The 23,481-nt window shown below is 39.8% G+C and overlaps 2 protein-coding genes and 1 long non-coding RNA gene across 3 annotated transcripts; all 3 read left to right on the top strand.

Annotated features, from left to right (window-relative positions):
- Positions 1-3,055: 3,055 nt before the first annotated feature.
- On the top strand, positions 3,056-4,138 carry LOC146378634 (uncharacterized). The gene is made up of 4 exons (XM_084941622.1): positions 3,056-3,409; positions 3,609-3,685; positions 3,897-4,047; positions 4,118-4,138. The coding sequence occupies exons 1-4, from the start codon at positions 3,056-3,058 to the stop codon at positions 4,136-4,138; spliced, it is 603 nt and encodes a 200-aa protein (XP_084797748.1).
- Positions 4,139-4,206: 68 nt separating this feature from the next.
- LOC146378633 (uncharacterized) lies at positions 4,207-5,117 on the top strand. Its single transcript, XR_014801476.1, has 3 exons — positions 4,207-4,308; positions 4,428-4,470; positions 4,583-5,117. It is a non-coding gene; the product is annotated as an uncharacterized LOC146378633 (long non-coding RNA).
- A 13,432-nt stretch (positions 5,118-18,549) lies between these two features.
- nccrp1 (P1, F-box associated domain containing) lies at positions 18,550-23,231 on the top strand. The gene is made up of 6 exons (XM_084941519.1): positions 18,550-18,865; positions 19,935-20,015; positions 20,092-20,188; positions 20,354-20,449; positions 22,632-22,770; positions 22,853-23,231. Exons 1-6 carry the CDS (start codon positions 18,724-18,726, stop codon positions 22,997-22,999), a joined length of 702 nt encoding a protein of 233 aa, XP_084797645.1. The 5' UTR covers positions 18,550-18,723; the 3' UTR covers positions 23,000-23,231.
- The last annotated feature ends 250 nt before the right edge of the window (positions 23,232-23,481 follow it).

Here is a 23,481-nt window from a genome sequence, read left to right as displayed (position 1 = left end):
GACGGCTCTTCTTTGCTTCTCATTCATAAACTCTCTCGATTATTTTAATTTAGCTGAAAGAGTTTTCCCAAGTAAAAATGACTATTAAAGCAGTTGAACTGACTAACAAATCTCAGCCAACTAAACTAAGACAAAAGTTTAGACAACATGTTATTTTTCATCAACATAACATTTGGTTGTGTTACAAGAACAAACTCTATTTCTTGACTTAACTTAAAAATTTAAGGCAGCCCTTTACATCATATTTTTAAGTTTAGTGTTATGTATTTTTTTTCAGAGAAAAAATGTACAAATTACTGTTTTCACCCATTAATTTATTTATGGAAACTTCCCATCAAATCAACAGTTTTAAACTGTTTTATAGCTGACAGGTTTTTCCTGTCATAGTTTTACTGTCTATCACTGTTAAATACACGGATATTTTTTACAGTGTATGCTCAGTTGGAGGAAAGCGTGCCAAGAAAATATTCCCTACACCATCACACCACCACCACCACCTACAGCATGAACTGTTGATAGGAGCAGGATGGATCCATGCTTTCATGTCGCTTACGCCGGATTCTAACCCTACAATCTGATGCAGCAGAAGTTGACTAATCCAGCTAGGCAACGATTTTCCAGTCTTCTATTGTCCAGTTTTGGGGAGCACGTGTTAATTGTAACCTCACCTTCCTCTTCACTGACAGGACTGTGATCGTTCACTGCTGTAGCTCCTCTGCTTCAAGGTTTGACATGATGTGTTTGACATGAAGCTACAGAGATGGCTGTGCCCACCAGTGTTGGTCAAGTTACTTGAAAAAGGTAATCAGTAACTAATTACCGATTACTTCCCCCAAAATGTAATCCCGTTACTTTACTGATTACTTATTTTCAAAAGTAATTAATTACTTAGTTACTTTTTAAAAACACGATTTACAACCTGAAGAGGTGATAAAGCGATAGATCTTTCTGCCCAATTCTACTTTTTCTGCATAATTCATCATACAAAATGTAATCAAATGGAAAAGTCCCTTTTTAAAACTTGTTTTATTAGTTTTAATCTTTTAACTTTATGCATCAAGCAAAAATTTAATTACATGCAACATTCTCTGACTGGAAGAAATTTGTTGAACATTTAAACTTATTTTCTGCACATTCCAGCACATAAATTCTAAATAAATTCTTCCCACGCACAACGGACACTAATGTTTTTGTCACTTTTTATGGAATCAAACTCAAAGTAAGGTCAGTACTTCCACGCTTTAAACGCTGCACGCTCATACTCTCTCCGCACTCGATATACGATCAATTGTTGATCTGCACACAGCTGTTGTCACGAACGTTGCGCTCGCTTATGTCACTGTCATGAGACATTCTCGCAAAAAAATCACGGTTTTAGTAACGCAGTAACGCAGCGTTCCTACGGGAAAGTAACGGTAATCTAATTACCGTTTTTGCAATAGTAATCCCTTACTTTACTCGTTACCTGAAAAAAGTAGAAACGCGTTACTGCCCATCTCTGGTGCCCACACTTAGTGAAATTCTCACACCAGCCCTTTTAGCACCAACTACCATGCTCAGTTTGAACTTAGGCAGCCTAAATACATGGAGTTGCTGTCATTTGATTGGCCTTAATTAGTTGAGCACGAGTACCTAAGGAAGTTGCTGGAGCCAAATGAAGGTTGTATTAGATCTGAAACCTTAATTTAAGGGGTTAATTGTACTTTAATGGCAAGAGTTTAAAGATTTTCAAGATTTTCTAAAATACTTGAATGTCTAAATTTGACATATGCAAATGAAGTTAACTATAAATAATATTTGAATTTTGGTGTACAGGGCGAGCCACTTTTGTAATCCAGTTGGCAAAGAATGGAGGCCCGGCTCCACAGGTGAACAAAGCAGACTTTATGTACTCCATGATTTGAGTTATAATCTAGTTTAGAAAGAAATGTTTATTACACTCAACCCACCACTCAAAAAACCTGCTCAAAACAGAAAACAAACATTAATATTTCTGAGGATTGTTTTGTGTCCATGCTTATTATTTGGCTACTAAAGGAATAAGCACACTGATATGTACTGTGGGCTCAGTGAGGATCCTAGAACAACTGTCTCCCCCGACGATGCTGAAAACAAGCAGGTGTGGAATGGGATGAAGATTTAACAACAAAACAACTGAAACTACACTGAACATTTTTGGTGAGTACTTGCATAGGTAGTTTTAAGGTCATTTTGGTTGATACAGTGAAACATCTTAATAATACACTAGACTCTTTCAAATCCCGCAATTTGTTTTTCTTCAAAAATTGTCCCTGAATCTTGTGTTTTACTGGGTCCTTCAATTTGAACACAAAGAAAAAAAGCTCTGTTTAAGTTACTGAGATGTTGTGTGATGGAGCAGTAAAGTCAGGAATTCACATCATGTAAAAACCCAAGATTTTAATTAAAATTCAAAACAGATGATGCAGTGGCATTATGAGAAAGATTTACTTTAAAATATATCTGCAATATTTAAAAAAAATCTGTAAACAGTAACTTCCTTCACACAGTACACAGTTAGAGATGATTTAATCTCTTTCAGTGCATCATACCAACATCAGGTTATCACAGGAATGCAAGTAAAACTTTATTGTGCAGTGTACCTTGTTACTACTGCTGTTAAATATTTCCCTCTGCAGTATAGATCAGCATAATCAGGTATTAAATCCCACAAGTCAGTATTTTAAATTTGTAACAGTTTGACCTAAATCTGAACTAAAAGGTTAAAAACATGTTTTGAATCAAATGAAATTGTCATATAACTTGTTAGTGTTGTTAAATATTACTCTGATAATTAATGTAGATTCTTGATTATATATATATATATGAACTGTTTCAATGTTTCTGATGAACAACTGCAACCCGTTCACTATATTATACTTTTTTTGGTATTTGACTTCTTCATAAAACAAATATCATATTTTAATTGCTAACTGACTTTAACTGATAAGTCCTGTTTGCACTTAATAGTTTACTTAGTTTAGTTCTGTATGATATAAAATGTCAGTCCCAGTCTAAGAAGATCAAATTCCTATGAATGTGTGCCACAGGATCCCAGAAAGAGAACAACTCTGTCCCAAAAATGGACATCAGGGAAGAGCTGGCTCTTATTATGACAAGAATGGAGTCAGAGGGGGTGCCTTACGGTCTCGAACACGTGTTTACTGATATTCTGAGGGAAAACTCCGACCCTCCTCCTCCTCTTCCTCCCTTTTCTCCTCCTCCGCCTCCTCCTCCTCCAGCAGACAGTCACAGTGGCGGGTCTGTCAGCTACACCCCCCTGGGATCTGCTCCTCCTCTGCCCGAGCACCAACTTTCATATATGGCTGCTCCAATCACCATGCAGCCATATTATGTGTATGGCCAGCCAGGCACAACTAGCCAAGGACAGGTGAGACACTCAGACAGTTTAGATTTTTATTGATAAAGGTGCTTGAACCTGTTGGATGCTTCCTGCTAATGAAAGAAAAACAGTTTTGTTTACATGTTTCTGTGCTGTTTATCATTATTAGTCTTTGAAATGCTGGACTAAGTGTCAGTATTATGGATTTTTGTCCTTCTCCCTCTCTCCACACAATCTACTGTATCAGTTACCTGTAAACAACATCGCATCGGCAACAACAGCAACTGTTCTTCCAGCTCCTCCGCCCCACAGCTGCGCTCCAAAGTAAGTTTCTCTGCTGCGTTTTCTCACTGATCTGCAGGTATCTGTCATGTATCTGCAGATGTGTGTGTGAATTATTGTAATCAGCCTCCTTTAATGGTGTCGCCTTACATTCAGTTTCACAGCTTTACTCATGTTTTTAAAGTACTTTCCTCACAGTTGTACACAGTGGTAACACATGCTCTCACTCTGGGTTTTATTCCTGTTGAAACAGAAAGCAGCAAACCAAACAGCGTGAAGACCAGGCTTACATTAAGAAGCCCCCAAATGCCTTCATGCTGTACCTTAAACAGCAGAGGCCAAAGGTGAAAGCAGAACTAAGTATCAGTGACAGTGCAGCTGTGAATGCAGCTGTGGGAGAGAGAGTAAGTGTAACTCTGAATATATTTATGCATCTGTTAATGCTCTATGCTCTTGTTTGTGCATGTGCACCAGCTGTCCTGTAGTTATGTGTAGTAGCAGTGTGGCTGTGTATTTATACGAGCTGACAGTGTGTTCTTGTGATCTTCTATCCACAGTGGAGGTCGCTCTCAAAGAAGGAGCAGAAAAAATATTTTGACGAGGCGGAAACACAAAGATGTCATCACGCCACAGAACATCCGAATTGGTCAACCAAAGAGAACTATGTATGTCCAAAGTGCCAACATACAGTTCATGCATGTGCCTTTCACTGCACTGAATGATGAAACAGTCACTGCAGAGAGTTTGTATCAGCTCAGGAAAATTCTGATGTGTTTGTTTTTAGGGCAAAAAGAGGAAGAGGGTCAGAGATCGTAACTGCACCAAAGGTGAGAGAATATTTCGGGGAATCGTTTTCATGTCAAATGTGATGAAAAAAGTCAAAAATCTATTAGAAAAAAAACCCCATTGTGTTTTTGTTTGTGTCTTCTGAACCTGAAGAGGACGCTCAGCAGGCCAAAACACGTTGTGTGAGGCCAGGTCAAGCAGAGCCGTCTTCTTCAGCTATAAAGGAACCACATCAGCTGGATAGAGTCTGGGTGTGCCAGCCACAGACACAGCCAGGTGTTAACACCCTAACCATTCAGGACACAGTACTGGTGCAAATGCCAAACACACTGAACCCAGTCAGTGTGCCTGTGTGCAATGTGCCATGTGCCACAACTTTATTAGTCCCTCCTGTAATAAAGTGAATTATTATTTGCAAGATGATTTGTTCCACAATGGATTGTGTTGCTGCACAGACATTTTAGAGTGGAACACAAGTAAGTCAGGGTTGGGCCAGATCGTTAGGCTGTATGTTATTGTTGTACGTGGCAGAAAATGTTGTTAGGAAGACACTGATTTAACTCCACAGTAATTGGAAAGGCTTAAGTTTGCAGTGCTGTTGAACTGTTGAAGTAAGATGTTTTCCTCAAGGCACTTACACCAGTCACAATAACAGTGAAACCATGGACGGGTGACATTTTTTTTTTTTTTTTTTTTTTATGCATGGGATTTTTAATTTTTATTTCACAAAAGGTAAGAAAAAAAGTAAATTCTTGTATAGCACTGTGATAATAAACGTCCACGCACACAGCGTTACACCTCCGGTGTTTTTTTTAACTTGCAGTCTGTTTCTGCAGCAGCTTTTCAGTTGCCCTCATACCACACACAGATCTCTATTCAGGTCCCGGCAGCATACTTGAAAGGGAAGAATTCAGATGTGTGTCAGTCAGCCTCCCTCTCCTGACATCACACCCTGAACACACTCTCCCAAGCACCTTTCAAGAAACATTACAAAGTGCTTCAAAACAAACCGCTAGAATGTAAAAACTAAAGCAAGTTCATAAAGATGACTTTTTCGCTCAGAGGGAGAGAGTGCCAGTGTTGCAAAAGCTTTGTCTCCTTCGGTGTGATGCATAGCCAGTAGGGCCTTGATGACCATGCAGCACTCTAAAGGCCAAACTCCAATTCCAAAAGTGGAGTCTGAATTTAAAGAAGAGCCAGTGCAGCTGGAGTGTGACATGTGAGTATTTAAAAGAAGCCTCGCAGCAGAATTCTGAGCAACACTGCTAACACAGTGGATGCAAAACAGCCTTTTCCAGTAATGGTAATAAAATACGATCCTTTTCTGAAATCTGTCCAAATGACTCATACAAGCCACCTGTTTCACGTACTGAGTGCCAAAAACGTGTTTGCACCAGTTGCACCGGTCTGCCTTGTTGTGTGATGCCACTCAACACAGAAAACCCTTTGCATGCTACCTAGAAGTGCAATAAACAAAGCTGTGAAAAGTTTTATTATTCTTTCTGTAACTCTCTTCATCGTGACCTCATCCAAGACGCACAGAAAAGTCTTCTACATTTATAGAAAGTAACCAATATTGGAATTTTGACTGATATCTGGTTAAAATGTAGTAAGTTCAACTAAATATGTTGCACCAGAAAAACACCCACAGTCTAAGCAAAAGACAAAGACGTCCTGTATAATATAAACATTTACTGTATATTATATTTTTTTCTTTTATGTATCAAAAAGCCTGCTGAGGGGAGATTGATAAACATTTAAGCATTTAGTGCTCGTACGACATGAGCACAGCATAGTGCAGACATCTGCACTATAAAGAACACGCCAAGAATTATCTGAGTGGCATTTTAATTTTACTTTAATGACAGTTTATCCTTCACATAATCAAGAATCATTAACTATGACTTCAGACATATGTATTTAAGTTTTGTTTTGTTTTAATCAAGTATTTCTTACAGTTATTTTTTAAAAAGAGTTGGCCCATTCACATGGCAAGAACAAAGGCGCTGATGTTTTTGTTTTTTCTAATATTACTAGCATTAAACTACATTTAAGTCCCAAACAGATAAGGATTGTATGAATGAATGTTCAAATGTTAAAATTAATGACAGCACAAGAAGGAAAAACACTGAACAAGCACAGCTCATTTGGGAGGGTTGTCATGAGAAAACTTCTCTGATAAACATGGCAGCACTGCTTAGGTTTGTAAAGCAACATTTGATAAAACCACACGACTTGTAGAGTAATCTTTTTTTTACAGATGACACCAAATTGAAGATGTTTGGTCATAATACACAGCACCACATTTGGAGAAAGCCAAACACCATGCCAACTGTCAGCACAGTGGTGGAGAAGTAATGATTTGGACCTGGGCATCACCTCGCAGTCATTGAGTTGACCAAAATCCCTCTGCATATAAAGGTAGCACAAGGTGACACTTTTTTGTTGTGCCATTCGCTTAGCTAGTTTCACCAATGTATAATTCACAGCAATTTTCTTGGCACTTAACACCAACACTGCATTTTCTCTTCCATGGCTGCTGTGTCTGTTGGGATGGTGTTAGTTCTGTGTGACAATGTCCTGATAACACAATGACCTTGCATCAAGACGTTAGGTTAACTGCCCTTTCTAAATTGCCCATATATGCAGATTCGAGTGTGCGTCTCTGTCTCTCTATTATGGCCTTGTGACTAACTGGCAACCTGCCCAGTGTGTACTCCACCTATCACATTGTGTTACATGTGATACCTTTCAGACTCTCCCACAACTTCATGAATAAGTGGTCACGAAAGTGGGAATAAAATAATTTTTCAGGTAATGAAGCTACAGGCAAGTCTTACTGATAACAATACAGGAGCTGTCTATATTCAGTTACCTTGCAGCCTCTATGAAATATTCTTAGCTTCGTCTATACCTCACACCTGATATCTGAGGGATCTCATGGTCAGTGAACAGTTATATAATTTCAATATTTGTTGCTGTTATAACCATTGTATCTTTTTTTTTTTTTTTTTTGTGTCCCGTTTGGAGCTTTAGCCATCAGAATTGTTGTCTTAAGGCCAAGAAAGATGCCAAGCGGATTTATTTTACCAAGTGGATCATCATAGCCTTGCCATATTGGTCCATTTGATTGACCTTTATTATAATTATGTATTTATTTTATTTTCGGTTGCTACAAACGGGACAGACGTGACTGGGGGATAGGACAGGGAGAAAGAATGAAAGAAAGAGAGGGAGAGAAAGAAAACCAGAGGGGAGAAGAGACGGTGAGAAGGGGGGGAAGAAAGGAAAAAACAAACAAACAAACAAAACGCCTGGATCACCTGTATGGAGAAAAAAAACAGAAGAGAAAGCAAACAACAAAGAGCAACATAATAAAAACAGCACCATCACAATAAACTAGCTAGCAGTAGATAACAGTAGATACTAAATAATAAACGATATTGTGCAGCACGCAAGATAGACAGCGCACAATGTGCTTTGAGGCAGCAGCCAAGAAAGGTGTAGTCCGCGTCTGTGAACACCCGTGTGTACACCTGTGTGCATACCTGTGTGGATCAGCATGCTTGTATTCCAAAGGTTTCTCCATGTAACGATCTGCTAGGGAGTGTGGGGAGCCATAGCCCCGTCCACCAGGGTATGAAGCAGGTATGGAGGAGATCCAGGCCCCAGATATCCAGAGGCCCCAGAGTACAAGGACCCGAGGAGGACCACCAAAGGGGGGGGGGGAACCGTGCCACCCTCCTGGGAAGAGCTGAGTAGAGCCCCAAACGAGAGGTCCCCCCGCAGCTACGGAGCAGAGGCCAGAGGGGGTTGCAGTGGCGTGCCCGCGGGCTCTGCCGGCAGCCAGCTGTGCCAGAGAGGACCGAGCTTCAGGCCCAGAGGCCAGAGGCCTGAGGGCATCCCACCCCCCGGAAGGAGCCCAGCCGGGCCACAGGCGCCCGGCCCCGCCAATCGGCCACCAGGAGTGAGCCGGTACATGCATGAGCGCCCAGCCCCAGATGACAAGGACCACCAACACACCAACGTCTGAGGGCATCAGCCACCGGCAGGGAGTGTGGTGAGGGGAGATAGGCCTCCGTACTTTAGAGGGCCTGAGATGTACCCAGAGAGGTTGAGTCTAAGACCCAACCTGACATATAAACACAGACAAACAGGCGCACGTGGACACAGACGTGCATTCCCACCCCCATATGCACAACCAAACTAGAACTATGTATGTCCAAAGTGCCAACATACAGTTCATGCATGTGCCTTTCACTGCACTGAATGATGAAACAGTCACTGCAGAGAGTTTGTATCAGCTCAGGAAAATTCTGATGTGTTTGTTTTTAGGGCAAAAAGAGGAAGAGGGTCAGAGATCGTAACTGCACCAAAGGTGAGAGAATATTTCGGGGAATCGTTTTCATGTCAAATGTGATGAAAAAAGTCAAAAATCTATTAGAAAAAAAACCCATTGTGTTTTTGTTTGTGTCTTCTGAACCTGAAGAGGACGCTCAGCAGGCCAAAACACGTTGTGTGAGGCCAGGTCAAGCAGAGCCGTCTTCTTCAGCTATAAAGGAACCACATCAGCTGGATAGAGTCTGGGTGTGCCAGCCACAGACACAGCCAGGTGTTAACACCCTAACCATTCAGGACACAGTACTGGTGCAAATGCCAAACACACTGAACCCAGTCAGTGTGCCTGTGTGCAATGTGCCATGTGCCACAACTTTATTAGTCCCTCCTGTAATAAAGTGAATTATTATTTGCAAGATGATTTGTTCCACAATGGATTGTGTTGCTGCACAGACATTTTAGAGTGGAACACAAGTAAGTCAGGGTTGGGCCAGATCGTTAGGCTGTATGTTATTGTTGTACGTGGCAGAAAATGTTGTTAGGAAGACACTGATTTAACTCCACAGTAATTGGAAAGGCTTAAGTTTGCAGTGCTGTTGAACTGTTGAAGTAAGATGTTTTCCTCAAGGCACTTACACCAGTCACAATAACAGTGAAACCATGGACGGGTGACATTTCTAAAATTGATAAACTTGTTCAAATACAATGTTCAAATGCTGGATGCTGCAGGGTCCAAACATTAAAGTTATAAACTGATCCCCATGTCACTGAGTGAAATAAGGGTTTGATCCCCTACAACCCAACAAGAATTCTGGCTGCCACAGATGTGTTTTGTGCCCATGTGGCACATAGACTGCAATCGATCAATCATGAAGCACTGATTCTATCCACAGAATCAGTTTCTTCCATTCTAACCTTTCCACCATCATGGGCAAGACCAAAGAGCTGTCAAAACATGTCATGGACATGATTGTAAACCTGCACAAGGCTGGAATGGGCTACAAGATCATCAGGAAGAAGCTCGGTGAGAAGGTCGTGTGATTATTCAGAAATGGAAGAAATATAAAATGACCATCAATCGGCCTTGTTTCAGAGCATCATGCAAGATCTTGACTCAAGGGGTTAAAATGATCATGAGAAAGGTGGAGGAATTTTACAAAATTACACAGGAGGAGCTTGTTAATGATCTGAAGGCACCTGAGACCACAGTCACCAGAAACACCACTGGTAACACACTACGCTGTATTGAAATCTTACAACACTTGTTTAAGTGCTTTCACAGTCAAGCTGAAAAGGGTAAACACTAACTAGCCCACTGGCTGGGCTGAATGTGCTTTACAGGTCTGCTGCTCTGCTGGTCTGCCCAGGTCTAGTGTATATGACAGTTAAATCTCCCACGAGGCCTTTTTTGTACCTGTGAGGTGAATCTATTAAGTCACTGTGACTTTCACCTGCTTGCCATCACCAGTGTGTGAATGTATGTGTGAATGGGTGGATGACTGGATGTGTAAAGCGCTTTGGGGTCCTTAGGGACTAGTAAAGAGCTATACAAATACAGGCCATTTACCATTTACCATTCACCTACACTAGTGATGGGATTTCCGGCTCTTTCGGTTCGGCTCACTAAAAAGAGCCGACTCTTTCGGCTCCGAACCGGCTCTTCAGGTTGTTTTGTTGCTTTAACCCTTTAAAACCGGTCAGAGCGGGCACGCTCCGTTTTGCGCAACTATTTTTAAATCCCGGTAGCACTGCAACCACGTGAGCTAGCGCAATAATTATTTTTGCATATGAAACCGGAGGAGTTGTACTTACATCTTATGCCATCAGCTTGCCCTAGGTCACAGTTTCCTTCCACATATAGCTTTACAAAAACTGCATAAAAAGCACTTGCAGCAACAAAAACATAATATTCCAGAAACATGCTTTGCCGATCCGATCAGCTGTTCATAACACTTCCTAGGTTGGATTAGACATCAGCGCGAACTATTGCATGTCCACCATGACCTGCCCGAAACCGGAAGTGACGTCATTTTCGCGGAAATGTAGTTTTTTTACCATCCGGGCCTCATGAGCCTATACTGGTGTTTTTCAAAGTTATGTTTGACTTTATGACTTTCTGTGTCGTTTCTGGGATGCTTAGAACTCATATTGCACTGCTGGAAATAGTTTATTTTGATGCATATGCTGCTTTTTTGCAAATTTGCATTATAATATTTATTTTCGTTTTTCCTGCAGTGTATAAAAATTGGTGTATTTCAAAAATAAAACTATGAAGGCACTCAAAATAAATTTCCTGTGGTGGGAAACTAGTTTGTGCAACTTTTTTGTATTTACAGTTTTGAAGGATAAGCCTCTTAAATTTCTCTAACTAGAAATGTATGTTAAAAAAAACAAACGATTTTCAATTTTTTTGTAGTTTATTGCACTTTTTTTGCAATTTATGTAATTACTATGCACTTAATGCATACATATTATTAAAATTTGGGCTACAATGGTTGTATTGATGTATAGCAACTTGAGATGCTCCCAAAAATGGCACTACAACATGTAAAAATATAATATAAGCTCTGGCCGACTTGGTTCTATGGTAGGTCTTAAAGGGTTAATTAATTTATTATTAACAATAATACAAAATTATGCACAAAAGGAATTACTAATGTAAAAAAAAAAAAGTGGTTTTATTTAGAGACAAACCACGTACAAACTCCAAAACACTTTTCTAGCATGAACTGAACTTCCAAAACAGAGCTACTTAGATCACTTAAATTACATAATTGAAAGCATGAAAGCATATGTGTATTGTTTGTGTATTTATACACAAGCATTCATATATAGTCAAATAATAAAAATGTAAAAATAAAAATAAAAAATGTTCATTTACCTGTTACTACCACACACCAAATCCGGTCGTTGGTACTTGCTGGCTTGTGTAGCCACTAGGTAACAAAAGTTCAACACTGCGCCTAGCATCCTGGAGCACTTCTGTTGTCTTTTGTACGTGTTTTGAGTTTTTATGTGCTTCTGAGTTTTTACGTGTTTTGGAGTTTGTACGTGCTTCGGAATTTGTACGTGTTTTTACGTGTTTTGGAGTTTTTACGTGCTTCGGAGTTTGTACGTGTTTTTACGTGTTTTGGAGTTTTTACGTGCTTCGGAGTTTGTACGTGTTTTTATGTGTTTTGGAGTTTTTATGTGTTTTGGAGTTTGTACGTGTTTTTACGTGTTTTGGAGTTTGTACGTGCTTCAGGGTTTGTGCGTGTTTTTACGTGTTTTGGAGTTTTTACGTGCTTCGGAGTTTGTACGTGTTTTTACGTGTTTTGGAGTTTTTATGTGTTTTGGAGTTTGTACGTGTTTTTACGTGTTTTGGAGTTTTTACGTGCTTCGGAGTTTGTACGTGTTTTTACGTGTTTTGGAGTTTGTACGTGCTTCAGAGTTCGTACGTGATTTGAAGTTTGTATGTGCTTTGTCTGTAGGGGCCACCGTAAATATACTTTTATTTATTCACTCCACATAAAATGTAATAAATAAATCATATAATACAAAAACCAACTATTCACATTTCAACTTTTAACTATTTAAATTTTCAGCTTTTTCCTTTTACAAATTTAAAGTGAAACAACACAAAACACTGCAAACCACAACACAATTAAATATAAATTATAATATGAAAACAAAAAGAACATGCACATTCTCTGTCATATGGACCTGCATGAATAAACTTTCTGAATCCTTTATCATCCGCAACTGAAAATAGTTGTGGATGATTACTATACCTTTCTAATGTGACGTTGTTGTCCCTGGCTCTCTTTGGCTACGTTCACACTGCAGGCGAAAGCGCATCAAATCCGATTTTTTGACCCTATGCGACCCATATCCGATCATGGTGTGACAGTGTGAACGGCACAAATCCGATATTTTCAAATCCGATGTGGGTCACTTTCGTATGTGGTACTGAAGCCCATACATATCCGATGTTTTAGCAAGCGACTGCTGTTTGAACGGTCATGTCGCATTAAATCCGTCTTTTACCACTGACACAAAACAGACGCCAATTATCAGCGCCGGAGAAGCGCCCGATAAGACATCGCGAACACTTCCTGGCCATCCGGTGAAACTGCTGGGAAGACAACGTTGGAGAAACGTGAACATTTTATTTGTATAATCTGCAGATTCTGACAGAAATCTGCAACTATCCTTTGAAGCACCGCTCCTCTCTAAAACAGCAATAAGGATAATTATTAGGTTATCTACATTATTATGTAAATAACAAAATAACTTAAAGCAAAAATTGGGAAACGTGAAGTCCGAAGTCTTTATATTAAGGGCCATCTGTCAAACAATATTGTTTGGTCTGGGTCTAAACAGAGCACCTTGTGTGTGACATCCTCTTTTGCGCATGCGGGCTGCTTTGAGCGTTCACACTAGAGCGCGTTTGCCGTCGCATTTTATTTGTAGTGTGAACGAGCAGACAAAATAATCGGATTTGATCAAAAAATCGGAATTGAGCATTAAGACCTGCAGTGTGAATGTAGCCTTTCTCTCCCTCCCGCTCTGTTCCTGTGATACTGAGTGTAACTACCGCCCCTCCCCCCTCTGCCCAGCGTAAAGCACAAGGCTCAAGTGAAGCGGAAAAAAAGTGCGAGAGAGAGAGAGAGAGGGTGAGAGAAAGAAAAAAAAAAAACCACGGCTCGCGATAAGGAGCCGGCTCGGTCGTTCACGTCAAAGAGCCGGCTCTGTTCGCGACCGACCCATCACTAACCTACACCATACCTACAGTTTGTTAGTATGGTCACAACAAGTGAGAACAAAGACTACAAAGAAAACAAACTGGAAGTGTGGGTTGGGTCTTGTATCAACAATTACGGCAATAAAAGTAATCAAGAATAGTGTTCAAAAGTAAGGGCAACTTTGGAGTTCATCATTATTTTATACCCTATTAATGTGTAGATTTGTGCATCATTACAGCTCATACTAAGCTCTTCTCCCTTTGAGAGGTTGCTATTCTCATCACCTGACCAAAAAAACCTCTGAGTCATTCCTCCGTCCTCTGACAAGCTGGATTACCAGCCCTGATTACTTTCATACTTACTCAGTTACTACTTTAAAAACACCTTTGTGCTGATTCAAAAATTCTTTCCTGTCACATTCTTTTTCCTCCTGAAATTATTATTCGGAGAATTAACACTGGTGTTATTCACTCTCAGTCTGGCTCAATCTGCTGCTGCTTATGAATGAATGAGCCTCAAATGAGACAGGTTATTCTTTCCACGCTTTCTGTGTGTGTGTGTGTGTGTGTGTGTGTGTGTGTGTGTGTGTGAGAGGGAGAGAGGCAGAAAGCAATTATTTCAGCTCATGTAGCCACAGTTTAATGGAATAACTTGCCAAATCAAAGCAGATTACGCTTGCGAATCCATGTGATATCAGATCGTGAATTCAATTTGAGGTGTGTTACAGTATGTGATAATTGCATTTTCTCATTTCTTTTAAATTACATTTGATTGTGATTTCATAAACAGCAAGAGGGACAACTAGGACTGTTTGTTGCAGGAAGAAACATGTATCATTTATGTAGATCTGGGATGTCCAAACAGGAAATTAAAACTTAAGACACAAGAGCTTCTGACAAATTTTACACCTGTTAGAAAGAGGAAAACATAAAACGAATCACCAAACTTACATTTACAGGAAATGCTCGATCAAAGTGTAAAACAAGTGATTGTAGCTTTACAGAGGAATATGGTTTCTTGGCCTGGAGCTCTCACTAAATTAACAGCAAGAATTACTTATAGATGGCATAGAAAAGATGGACATCCCCACCACGATGTCATCCGTTGGTTTGCAGTGAATATACTTAAATGAGAATCTGGGGTGCAAGGTTATCAGTTAACTCTATTCAGTTAGCAGACTGAATCTATATGGGTACAGTCATAAAGGAAAGTGAATCAGAAGCCTGTAGAACCACCTTTAGAAGCAACAACTTTAAAACATCATTTTATCAATCTCTTACCTGGAGGAATTTTGTCCCACTCTTCTTAATTATACTTCAGTTCATTGAGGTTTGTAGATGTTTGTTTTTGCACAGCTCTCTTACACACTACAGCATGTCAGTCAGGCTCAGGTTTGGACTTTGACTGGGCCATTGCAGCGTGTTGATTCTTTTCCTTTTCAGACATCCTGTTGCTGATTTGCTGATGGGCTTGGGATCATTGTCTTGTTGCATGACCCAGTTGGTGCCAGGCTTCAGCTGTCAGACAGGTATTGGTATTGTACTGATACAGACTCAAATCATCACACCTCCACCGCCGTGCTTGATAGTTGGTACAAAGTGTTTGTGCTGATATGCTGTGCTTGTGTTTGTATTTTCTTCAAACATGATCAGCCATCTCCACTTTGGTCTCGTCTACTGAAAAAGGACATTTTTCCATAAGTCTTGTGGTTTCTTCAGATCCAGTTGTGCTAACCTAAGCTGTGCTGCCATGTTCTTTTTAAAGAGAAGAGGTTTTCTCCTGGCAAGCCCTCCCCAAAAAAACATACTTGTTCAGTCTGTTTCTTATTGTCCTGTCCTGAACTTTATCATTGAACATGCCAGGTGAGATCTGTAGAGTCTGAGATGCAGCTTTTGGAATTTCCTTTGTTCCTCTTTGTTTGAATTTGAGTATGGCACAGTTTGACCTTGGGGTGGATTCTCTGGGATGTCCACTCCTGAGAGGATAATGCCATTATGTTAACACACACCTGAATGGTTCAGACCAACAAACTGCCAAAACGTCTATCTTTATAGAGGTCTCACATTTGCTGACAATCAAATAATCGTGTGCATTTGATTAGCTGCTACTTATGATTTGAGAAATGGTGGCAGATGAAGAAGTAGCTTGAAATGGGTAACAATTGGCCAGTCACAGTTGGAGGCTGTGTCAATGCTTTGTTGGATTTCTAGAATGGCACAGGGAAGTAGAAACACAATTACTGCAGTATTAACACATCTCCAGGACGAATTAGGAGACAAGATCAACCACCACACACTTCTTATTAAGAGGAAAACTATGAAAAACCTTTTTCATATGGCTATCTGAGGGCTCTGCTCATATACTGAAGGTTGAATTAATTCTTTATTTGCTCTTACATAATTAAAAACCATCAGGGTGGTAGCTGAAAGAAAAAACAAACAAACACTGTCTTGTGAAATTTGGAAATTTGTGCAATCTGACTGATGGACAAGTGGAAAAAACTAATCTTCAGGAAGTTGATGTCTTCATTCTGTAACTGGTGTTTGGGTTTTTACCACTTGACATATCTTAAATGCTTAATGTGATGCAGCCACAGAAACAACAAAACTGTCCTGAACATTTGAACGTAAGTGAATCCAGATAATGAAAAGATACCCTGGATATGGTGAAACTGCCTAATAGTACAAGATGCAGGCCTCTGCCACATCTAAGCCGTTTTAACAACACAAGGCAGCCCTACAATACAAAGCAAGCCACAGTGCTGTTGTGGCTGATCTGTGCACACTGCTTCTCCTCACAGTTCTGTATGCTATGAGTAACTATGTGTGTCAGAGCCATATTACAGGACAGCATGTTGCCCTGCAGCTCAAGCTGCCAACCCAGCATCTGCTGCAACCTGTGTGTCTGTGGCTTTCCGCCAGCCACACACACCCTGTCGACTCAGGGTCTTCCTTATGTCATTAGCATGTAGCCTGTAAATTAACCTAAATGACATTACATTTTATAAGTTTTAGGCTATAAATATGCTGATTTCAACTGGTTCCCAACATCTATTTGTGTTATACTATGAAGCACTTAGAGAATACTATAAATGAACAAACAATGATCAGGCTGGGTAATTTTTTAGGCACATATTTGCAATTTCTACATGAATTTAAGGTGGAAATGTCTTTATTTACATAAAGAAAAGCAAAGCTGAGGTAGCAGGATAAAAAACATGGAATATAAATCCCTTTAGACTCTCACACATTAATTACATTAATGATAAATGTCAGGCTTTCTTATTTAATTTTAGGCATGATCTAAAAATGTGCGAGGCCCTGTTGTTTGATAATTCCCTGAGGAGTGTTTTTGGTTGCTGACTTTGCTTTCAGTGAGTTGCGCATGCTTTGAAAAAGCTTTAGGGCAGCACAGTTGTGGATGAAATTAGGTGTCCTCACTAAATACATACAAATGTCTCCACCTTGTGGATGTTTAACACTGCAGTCAACATTAAACTCTTACTGCACTTAACTGCATTTAACACTTCCAATAGAAAAATGATGCAAAATGCATTTAGCGCTTACGATGCAGACTGAGCCTTTTGATTTCTGTAACTAAACAAGCTTAACTTTAACTTGGCCAAGATACAGACTTCTAAGCATTGCAAAAATCAATGTGCAAGAGTGCAGTTATCATGCAATATCCTAAAAGTGCAAAGTGCTCCTTGCATCAGAATCATCAGACACTGCTTACTGACGAAACTTTCCGGGAAAGGTGGTTTTTTTTTTTATTGCAGAAATGTTTAAACCGTACTGCAAATAAAACAATTCCATATTTTTTCAAATGAGCTAAATAGACAACTTTACAAATAGAATGTTTTTTAATTAATAAGTGATTTATTTTGTGGTATTTTCAAAGTGCTAACTTTGACTTAAAATACATTTTTGAAAAAAATACATTCGAATAAGTAATAATATTAGAATAATATTAGAAGATTAGTAAAAAACTGGCAGACTGCTGTTAAGATTAAGCATTTTTATATTTCCCTGAGATTTAAATACATGAATAAATAAGTACAAGCTAATGAACCTAACAAAAGATTTAATATATTTATCAAAGAATTATACACAGAAAAAACTAGAGGCTACTGGAGGATACAGCGAAATGATATTATTATATTCACCTTATAGTTCATTTTAAACACACTTTCAGTAGTGAGGTTTCTGTAGCTTGTTTAGATAAAGGATTATACGTTAAACGAGATTCATCGAAACTTCATATGAATAAATAATATATAATATGAGGGCTTATATTATATATTAATATATATTTAATATAAATGAGGTGATAGTAAGCTGATTTTGTTATTGTCTTAATGTGTTTTTCTAAGTTTAGGTCTGCATCCATCACTACACCCACATTTCTCGCCTGGTTTGTGGTTTTTAGGTGTATAGATTGAAGTTCTCTGGTGACCTGTAATCGTTTTTCTTTGGCACCAAAGACTATTACTTCAGTTTTGTTTTTGTTTAGCTGGAGAAAATTGTGGCACAACCAGTCATTAATTTCCTCAATGCATTTACCAAGAGCCTGTACAGGGCCTCGGTCTCCTGGTGACATTGTGATATATATTTGTGTGTCATCTGCATAGCTGTGATAGTTTATTTTGTTGTTCTTTATAATCTGTGAAAGTGGGAGCATGTAAATGTTAAACAGAAGGGGTCCCAAGATGGAACCTTGGGGAACTCCACATGTGATACTTGTCTGCTCAGATGTGAAGTTACCTATTGATACAAAGTATTTCCTGTTTTCTAAGTATGTTTTGAACCAGTTTAGTACAGTTCCTGAAAGACCTGCCCAGTTCTCCAGTCGTTTGAGTAATATGTTGTGGTCAACTGTATCAAATGCTGCACTAAGATCCAGCAAAACTAAGACTGACATTTTTCCACTATCTGTATTCAGACATATGTCATAAATAAATCATGTGATGATGGAAATTCTTTTAAACTGCTGTGACTTTAAGAGGCCAGGGAGGAGCAGCATGTTGGCTTGCAACACCGGGGTGTGTCACAGGCAGACTACAATAAAAAGTCTCCTTTAGTTAGTCACAAAAGATTTGCTACTGTTTACGTACAGTGCCTCTATTGGTGGTTTGTGCTCGAGTGGGAGGAGGGGGCGTTCCAGATAAAACTACCGACTGGGAACTCGGAAACTCCGACTCCAGCTGTAGTGCCCTGTCACGCTATTTGCACCATGTCTGCTGCCGAGTGGAAGAAGAAGTGCGAGGAAGAGTGGAGCCTGCAGAGTGCACCGATGCCCGATGGCCTGGACTGGAAGTCCGTGTATGAAGCCAAGCCCTTCGGAAGAAATTTACTGATGAACCCTGCGCCATACGGTACCATATCACTGTTACACACGCTACGCTTGTTGTTTTGCTGTCTCTCTCTGATCCACAGAAAGTTTGGATTACAGACAGATGGCATGTGTTGCACACATTTATGCTGGTGTGAATTCAGATTTTATCCCCCCAGTATTAGCGGGATGAAGTTAATAATGAATTCATTGTCTTTGGTCATTTACGGAAAAATGGAAATGCACAGACCTCCCCACCCCTCCCGAAACTTGTTTTTGAGTACCTGTGTGCAATCTGACTAATGCAGAAGTGGAGACGGAAAAAAACCTGATCTTCAGGAAGTTGATGTCTTCATACTTTAACTGGTGCTGTTTGGGTGTTTACCATTCAGCATATATATTGTTGGTTATGTAGCGATATGTTTACAAACAAATAGATGTTTTGGGTATAGACATCGGAGACACTGTGACTTTAAGCCAGTATTCTGCTGCACACAACTAAACTAGTTTGTGAAATGCACTGCTAACAAGTAAATGAAAACACAAACCCATCACAGTTGCATACAAAGTTTATGAAACGATGCCAATAGACACAAATGCACATCCAACGGTCAGAAATGGAAGTTTGTGTTATTTCCTCGAAACGGCGGCTACATTCAGCTTCATATACAGACGGAACAAAAAGTTGCTGACACTTCAGCAGCCGTACTTTTGATAGTTATGTGAGACATAACTTTACTGACAACATTAAGCGTTGAGTTAAACCTCCTTGTCATTTAAACATTGCAGTATGCTGTTTTTAAGAAATAAATAAATAAAACAGAGCAACTAAAACGGCTGCTGTTTTTTGCCTTGTTGTATAGAGCGCTTTGAGTACTCCGGGAGAGTAGAAAAGCGCTATATAAGAATCTGTCCATTTACCATAAAGATTAGATGTGAAAAAGCTTTTATGACCCTAAGACAACTGGAAACTGAGGTGTGACTCAGAATGCTGACTTAGTGTGTTTTTACAAAGAGGCACGCCCAGTGCTTGTCAGAAAGATAACTCTTTGTCTGTGAGCTGTGTATACTGGGATTACAGTGGCCAATATTTTCTCTTATTCCCTACACAGGGTTGAGTAAAGACATCCCACCACCTGAACCCGAACTGCCTGCCGTGCCTGACCGCGGACCTCCACGATTTCAGCCTGATGGTGAGGGACAGGAGTGACGTTAGCCAAAAAATGAATCAAATCAATGTGGTTTCATGACTAATCTCTGAATCCCTAGGCAACTTCACTGGTTGGACCACGAATGCGGAGGTCCTGCCCTATGATACAAGCGGCATACCTGAAGGTGTTGTGGTGTGTGCATTGCCTCGTTACAGGTAGGTGTTACTTGGGTCAGACATTACCACGATGCTGGGTATAACCGGGATTATCAGCAAACATACTTGTAGAAATGACATTTAAAGAGTGGGTTGCCATATAACCTCTAGTTGTATAATTACAGTGGTAGTAAGTATAACTCTTGTTTGTGGTGGTGTTCCCAGCTGGTTCACCATGGAGCAGGTTGTGGACCTGAAAGCAGAAGGACTGTGGGACAAGCTGCTGGATGAGTTTCAGCCTGAAATTGCCATCCAAGACTGGTGGGTAAATAAACATAAATACAAACAAAAAATGTAAATAAATTAGTTATAGTTGTGACTGCATCATTTTGGTTTAGTTCAAAGTGAAACGATAGAACCTTTGCACCGAGTGAGTAAAGTGCCTAAAAGGGCCTAATAATGCTAACAGAGTTTGCATTGTCAAACAAGTTAAACAGGAGCAGTGTACCAATACCAGAGCCAATCCATATGAGCCTTTACCGCTTCTACAAAAAATGTCAGCAGTTCCTTTAGGGACACAGCAGAGGGCGCTTGCAGGCTAGTCCTCAGTGAATAAAAATGAATGAAACTGAACAGCTAAACTAAGGATGCACAACTGCTTCTAGACAAAAAGGTCACACATTATGTTACTTTTAGCAAAAACTGTAATAAAAGGACACGTAATGTACACACACTGGCATCCTGCTACTTATTGATCTGTTAAGGAGTTGCGACATCACGCTCCTCAATTAATAGCATTCATTTCCAAATGGTTATTGGTCAACAGAGACCTGTGTGTTTGTGTCTCAACAATCTGCTGCTAGAAATTCCCTACTGCTGCTTGTTTCATGCATGAAGTCAACACTGTAGATGCTTTTTTACTACAGTCAAAACCCATAAAAGTAAAAAAGCAAAACGAAACTGAACTATATGCATTCTTACAACCCCTTCTATTAGCAATGTGATAAAAACTGACAGGAATAAAAGCTCATCCCATGACATGTATATTTTGGTCTCTCTTGAACACCCCCTATTAAACTGGAAGTCTCAGTCACAAAGGTCACTGGACAATACCAAGTGCTAGTCCTAGCTAAAACCATCAACATGGTCATTGTGCACCTTTCAGATCAACCTACCCTCACCAGCCACTTTAAATGCACTGGCCAAACTTCTCATTAACGCAAATACGTAATCAAGCCAGTCACATGGCAGTAAATCAGTGCATTCAAAACAGGCATGGGGAGGGGGGGGATTCAAGTAATTTTGAGCATGGAATGGTTTATGGTCCTTGGCATGCTGTTTTAAGAATTTCACAAACCGCTGATCCCCTGGGGTTTCCCACACAACCAGCTGTAGGTTTTACAGAGAATAACGAAATATCCAGCAAGCAGCAAGTCTCTGTGTTGATGTCAAAGGTGAGAGGAGATGGACACAATGCTTCGAGCTGTTAGGAACTACAGTAAGTCAATTAACCAGTTTTTAAAACCAAGGTATGCAGAAGAGCATCTCTGAACGTACAATGTGCTACAGTTCTCTTAAGACTCTTCAGGGTCATAGTCTTAGGATCAGAATTTGGCATTAACAAAATAAAAGCATTGATTCATCCTGTCTTATATCAACAATTGAGATGGACAGTGGTGTAATGGTGTAGGGAATATTTTCTTGCCACACTTTGGAGCCCTTTTCCCCCACACTAAACATAATTAAAATTCTACAACCTACCCAAGTATTGTCACTGACCATGTCTAACATTTTTATGTGTATTGTACCCATCTTCTGACAGCTGCTTTCATCCCTCAATCTGGTTTCTTGAACATGACAATGAGTTATCTGTAATCAAATGGCCTCCACAGTTACCAGAGTTCAAATCCAGTTAAGTAATGTTGTAAAACAGATGTTTTGCATCGTATATGTAGAGCCAACAAATCTGCAGCCACTGCGTAATGCTGTCATGTCAGTATGGACTAAAACCTCTGAGGAATGTTTTCCCAGAATCTTGTTGAATTACCACACAGACTTAAGTTGGTTCTGGAAGCAAAAGGGGTTCTTATGCAGTACTAGCAATGTGTATGCAATGATTGTTGTACAAGTTGAGACAATAAAGAGATGAACTCCAAGTTTAAAATGCTTGAATTGACACATGCGTGGCTTCTGTTTGCATGCCAAAAAGGAAGAACAAACAGACTCTCCTAACTTCACATATATAGATGTGTTTCCACTTAAGTGACTGAGCTAGATTAAGTCTCCCTTTGTCCCCTTACACTCCAGACATCCTGGTGCCAGCATAATAGCACTCATTCCCCCGAAGGTCCCAGATATCTATACTATTTGTGAATATAAAGACATTCCACAAGCCTGGAGTGTATATGAGTGTATAATAATCTGCTCTGAACAATTTAATCACATCACATACAGAAAATGTCTTTGAAGTTTTTAGGAAAATCTAAGTGTGTCATGTTATCAGGTATGAGGAGAGTCAGCTGCATGACTCAATCTACCAGCTGCATGTGAAGTTACTGGGTGCGGATAAAAACACAGTGATCTCAGAGCACACAGTCAACCCCACCGAGCAGCGACTGGTTTACTCTCACAAATGGAAAGAGGTGAGACTCTCATTTCTTTGCCACTACAGTGCACAGTGCTATATTCCAGCATTTCAATGTACACATCTGTCTTGGCCTGCAGGTGTCACATGTGTTCTCCGGTTATGGACCCGGCGTGAGATATGTCCACTTCTTGCACCGACTGAAGAACAGCTTCCTAAATGGTTTCCACAATACACAGTTCACTGGCAGTGCAGTGATTGTACGACCAAGCAAAAGCAGCCCGTAGGCTAAATCTTACAGTGCAGCCATATCTGATAATGCACTCAGTGTAATCAGTTTCAGCAATATGTAACCGCATTTACAAAGGTTGTCATGACAATAATATAATGATGGGCGCAATCATCAATATTTGACTACTGGTTTTATGGGAGGCATGGAGGTGGGCCAAGAGGTGTAATTCACAGTTTTTTCTGAAGATTCTGATATGATGCGATAATAAAACATACCGTTTTCTGGTTTGAGAGTTGATCATTTCTTTTAAGTATTTACATATTTGGGTATTTAAAATATTAGATATGTTTGTGCAGTGTGTAAAACACTAACTATGCACTCACTATTTTTACTATGTCAGGAGGTTTTATGAAATTCTTCTTGATGAAGAGCTTATATGTATGATTTATAAATATGATTTATGATCATATTTGAATGTAAAACGTGTTCATTGCAGGTTCTGGTAAGAATTATTTTTCCCAAATGTTTCTTGAAATT

This window comes from Perissodus microlepis, chromosome 10 (genome assembly GCF_051167445.1).
Source record: "Perissodus microlepis isolate ML-2025 ecotype Zambia chromosome 10, ASM5116744v1, whole genome shotgun sequence".
Classification (NCBI taxonomy): Eukaryota; Metazoa; Chordata; class Actinopteri; order Cichliformes; family Cichlidae; genus Perissodus; species Perissodus microlepis.
Note: the sequence above shows the minus strand (reverse complement) of the source record. Positions and strands in the feature narration are given on the sequence as shown.

Bases quoted from the DNA above. Each gene is read 5' to 3' on its own strand.
- LOC146378634 (XM_084941622.1), top strand. From the start codon at position 3,056: ATGTGTGCCACAGGATCCCAGAAAGAGAACAACTCTGTCCCAAAAATG. The intron at 3,686-3,896 runs GTAAGTTTCTCT...CTGTTGAAACAG, and splicing joins CCCCACAGCTGCGCTCCAAA to AAAGCAGCAAACCAAACAGC. The intron at 4,048-4,117 runs GTAAGTGTAACT...CATGTGCACCAG, and splicing joins ATGCAGCTGTGGGAGAGAGA to CTGTCCTGTAGTTATGTGTA.
- nccrp1 (XM_084941519.1), top strand. From the start codon at position 18,724: ATGTCTGCTGCCGAGTGGAAGAAGAAGTGCGAGGAAGAGTGGAGCCTG. The intron at 18,866-19,934 runs GTACCATATCAC...TTCCCTACACAG, and splicing joins GATGAACCCTGCGCCATACG to GGTTGAGTAAAGACATCCCA. The intron at 22,771-22,852 runs GTGAGACTCTCA...CTTGGCCTGCAG, and splicing joins ACTCTCACAAATGGAAAGAG to GTGTCACATGTGTTCTCCGG.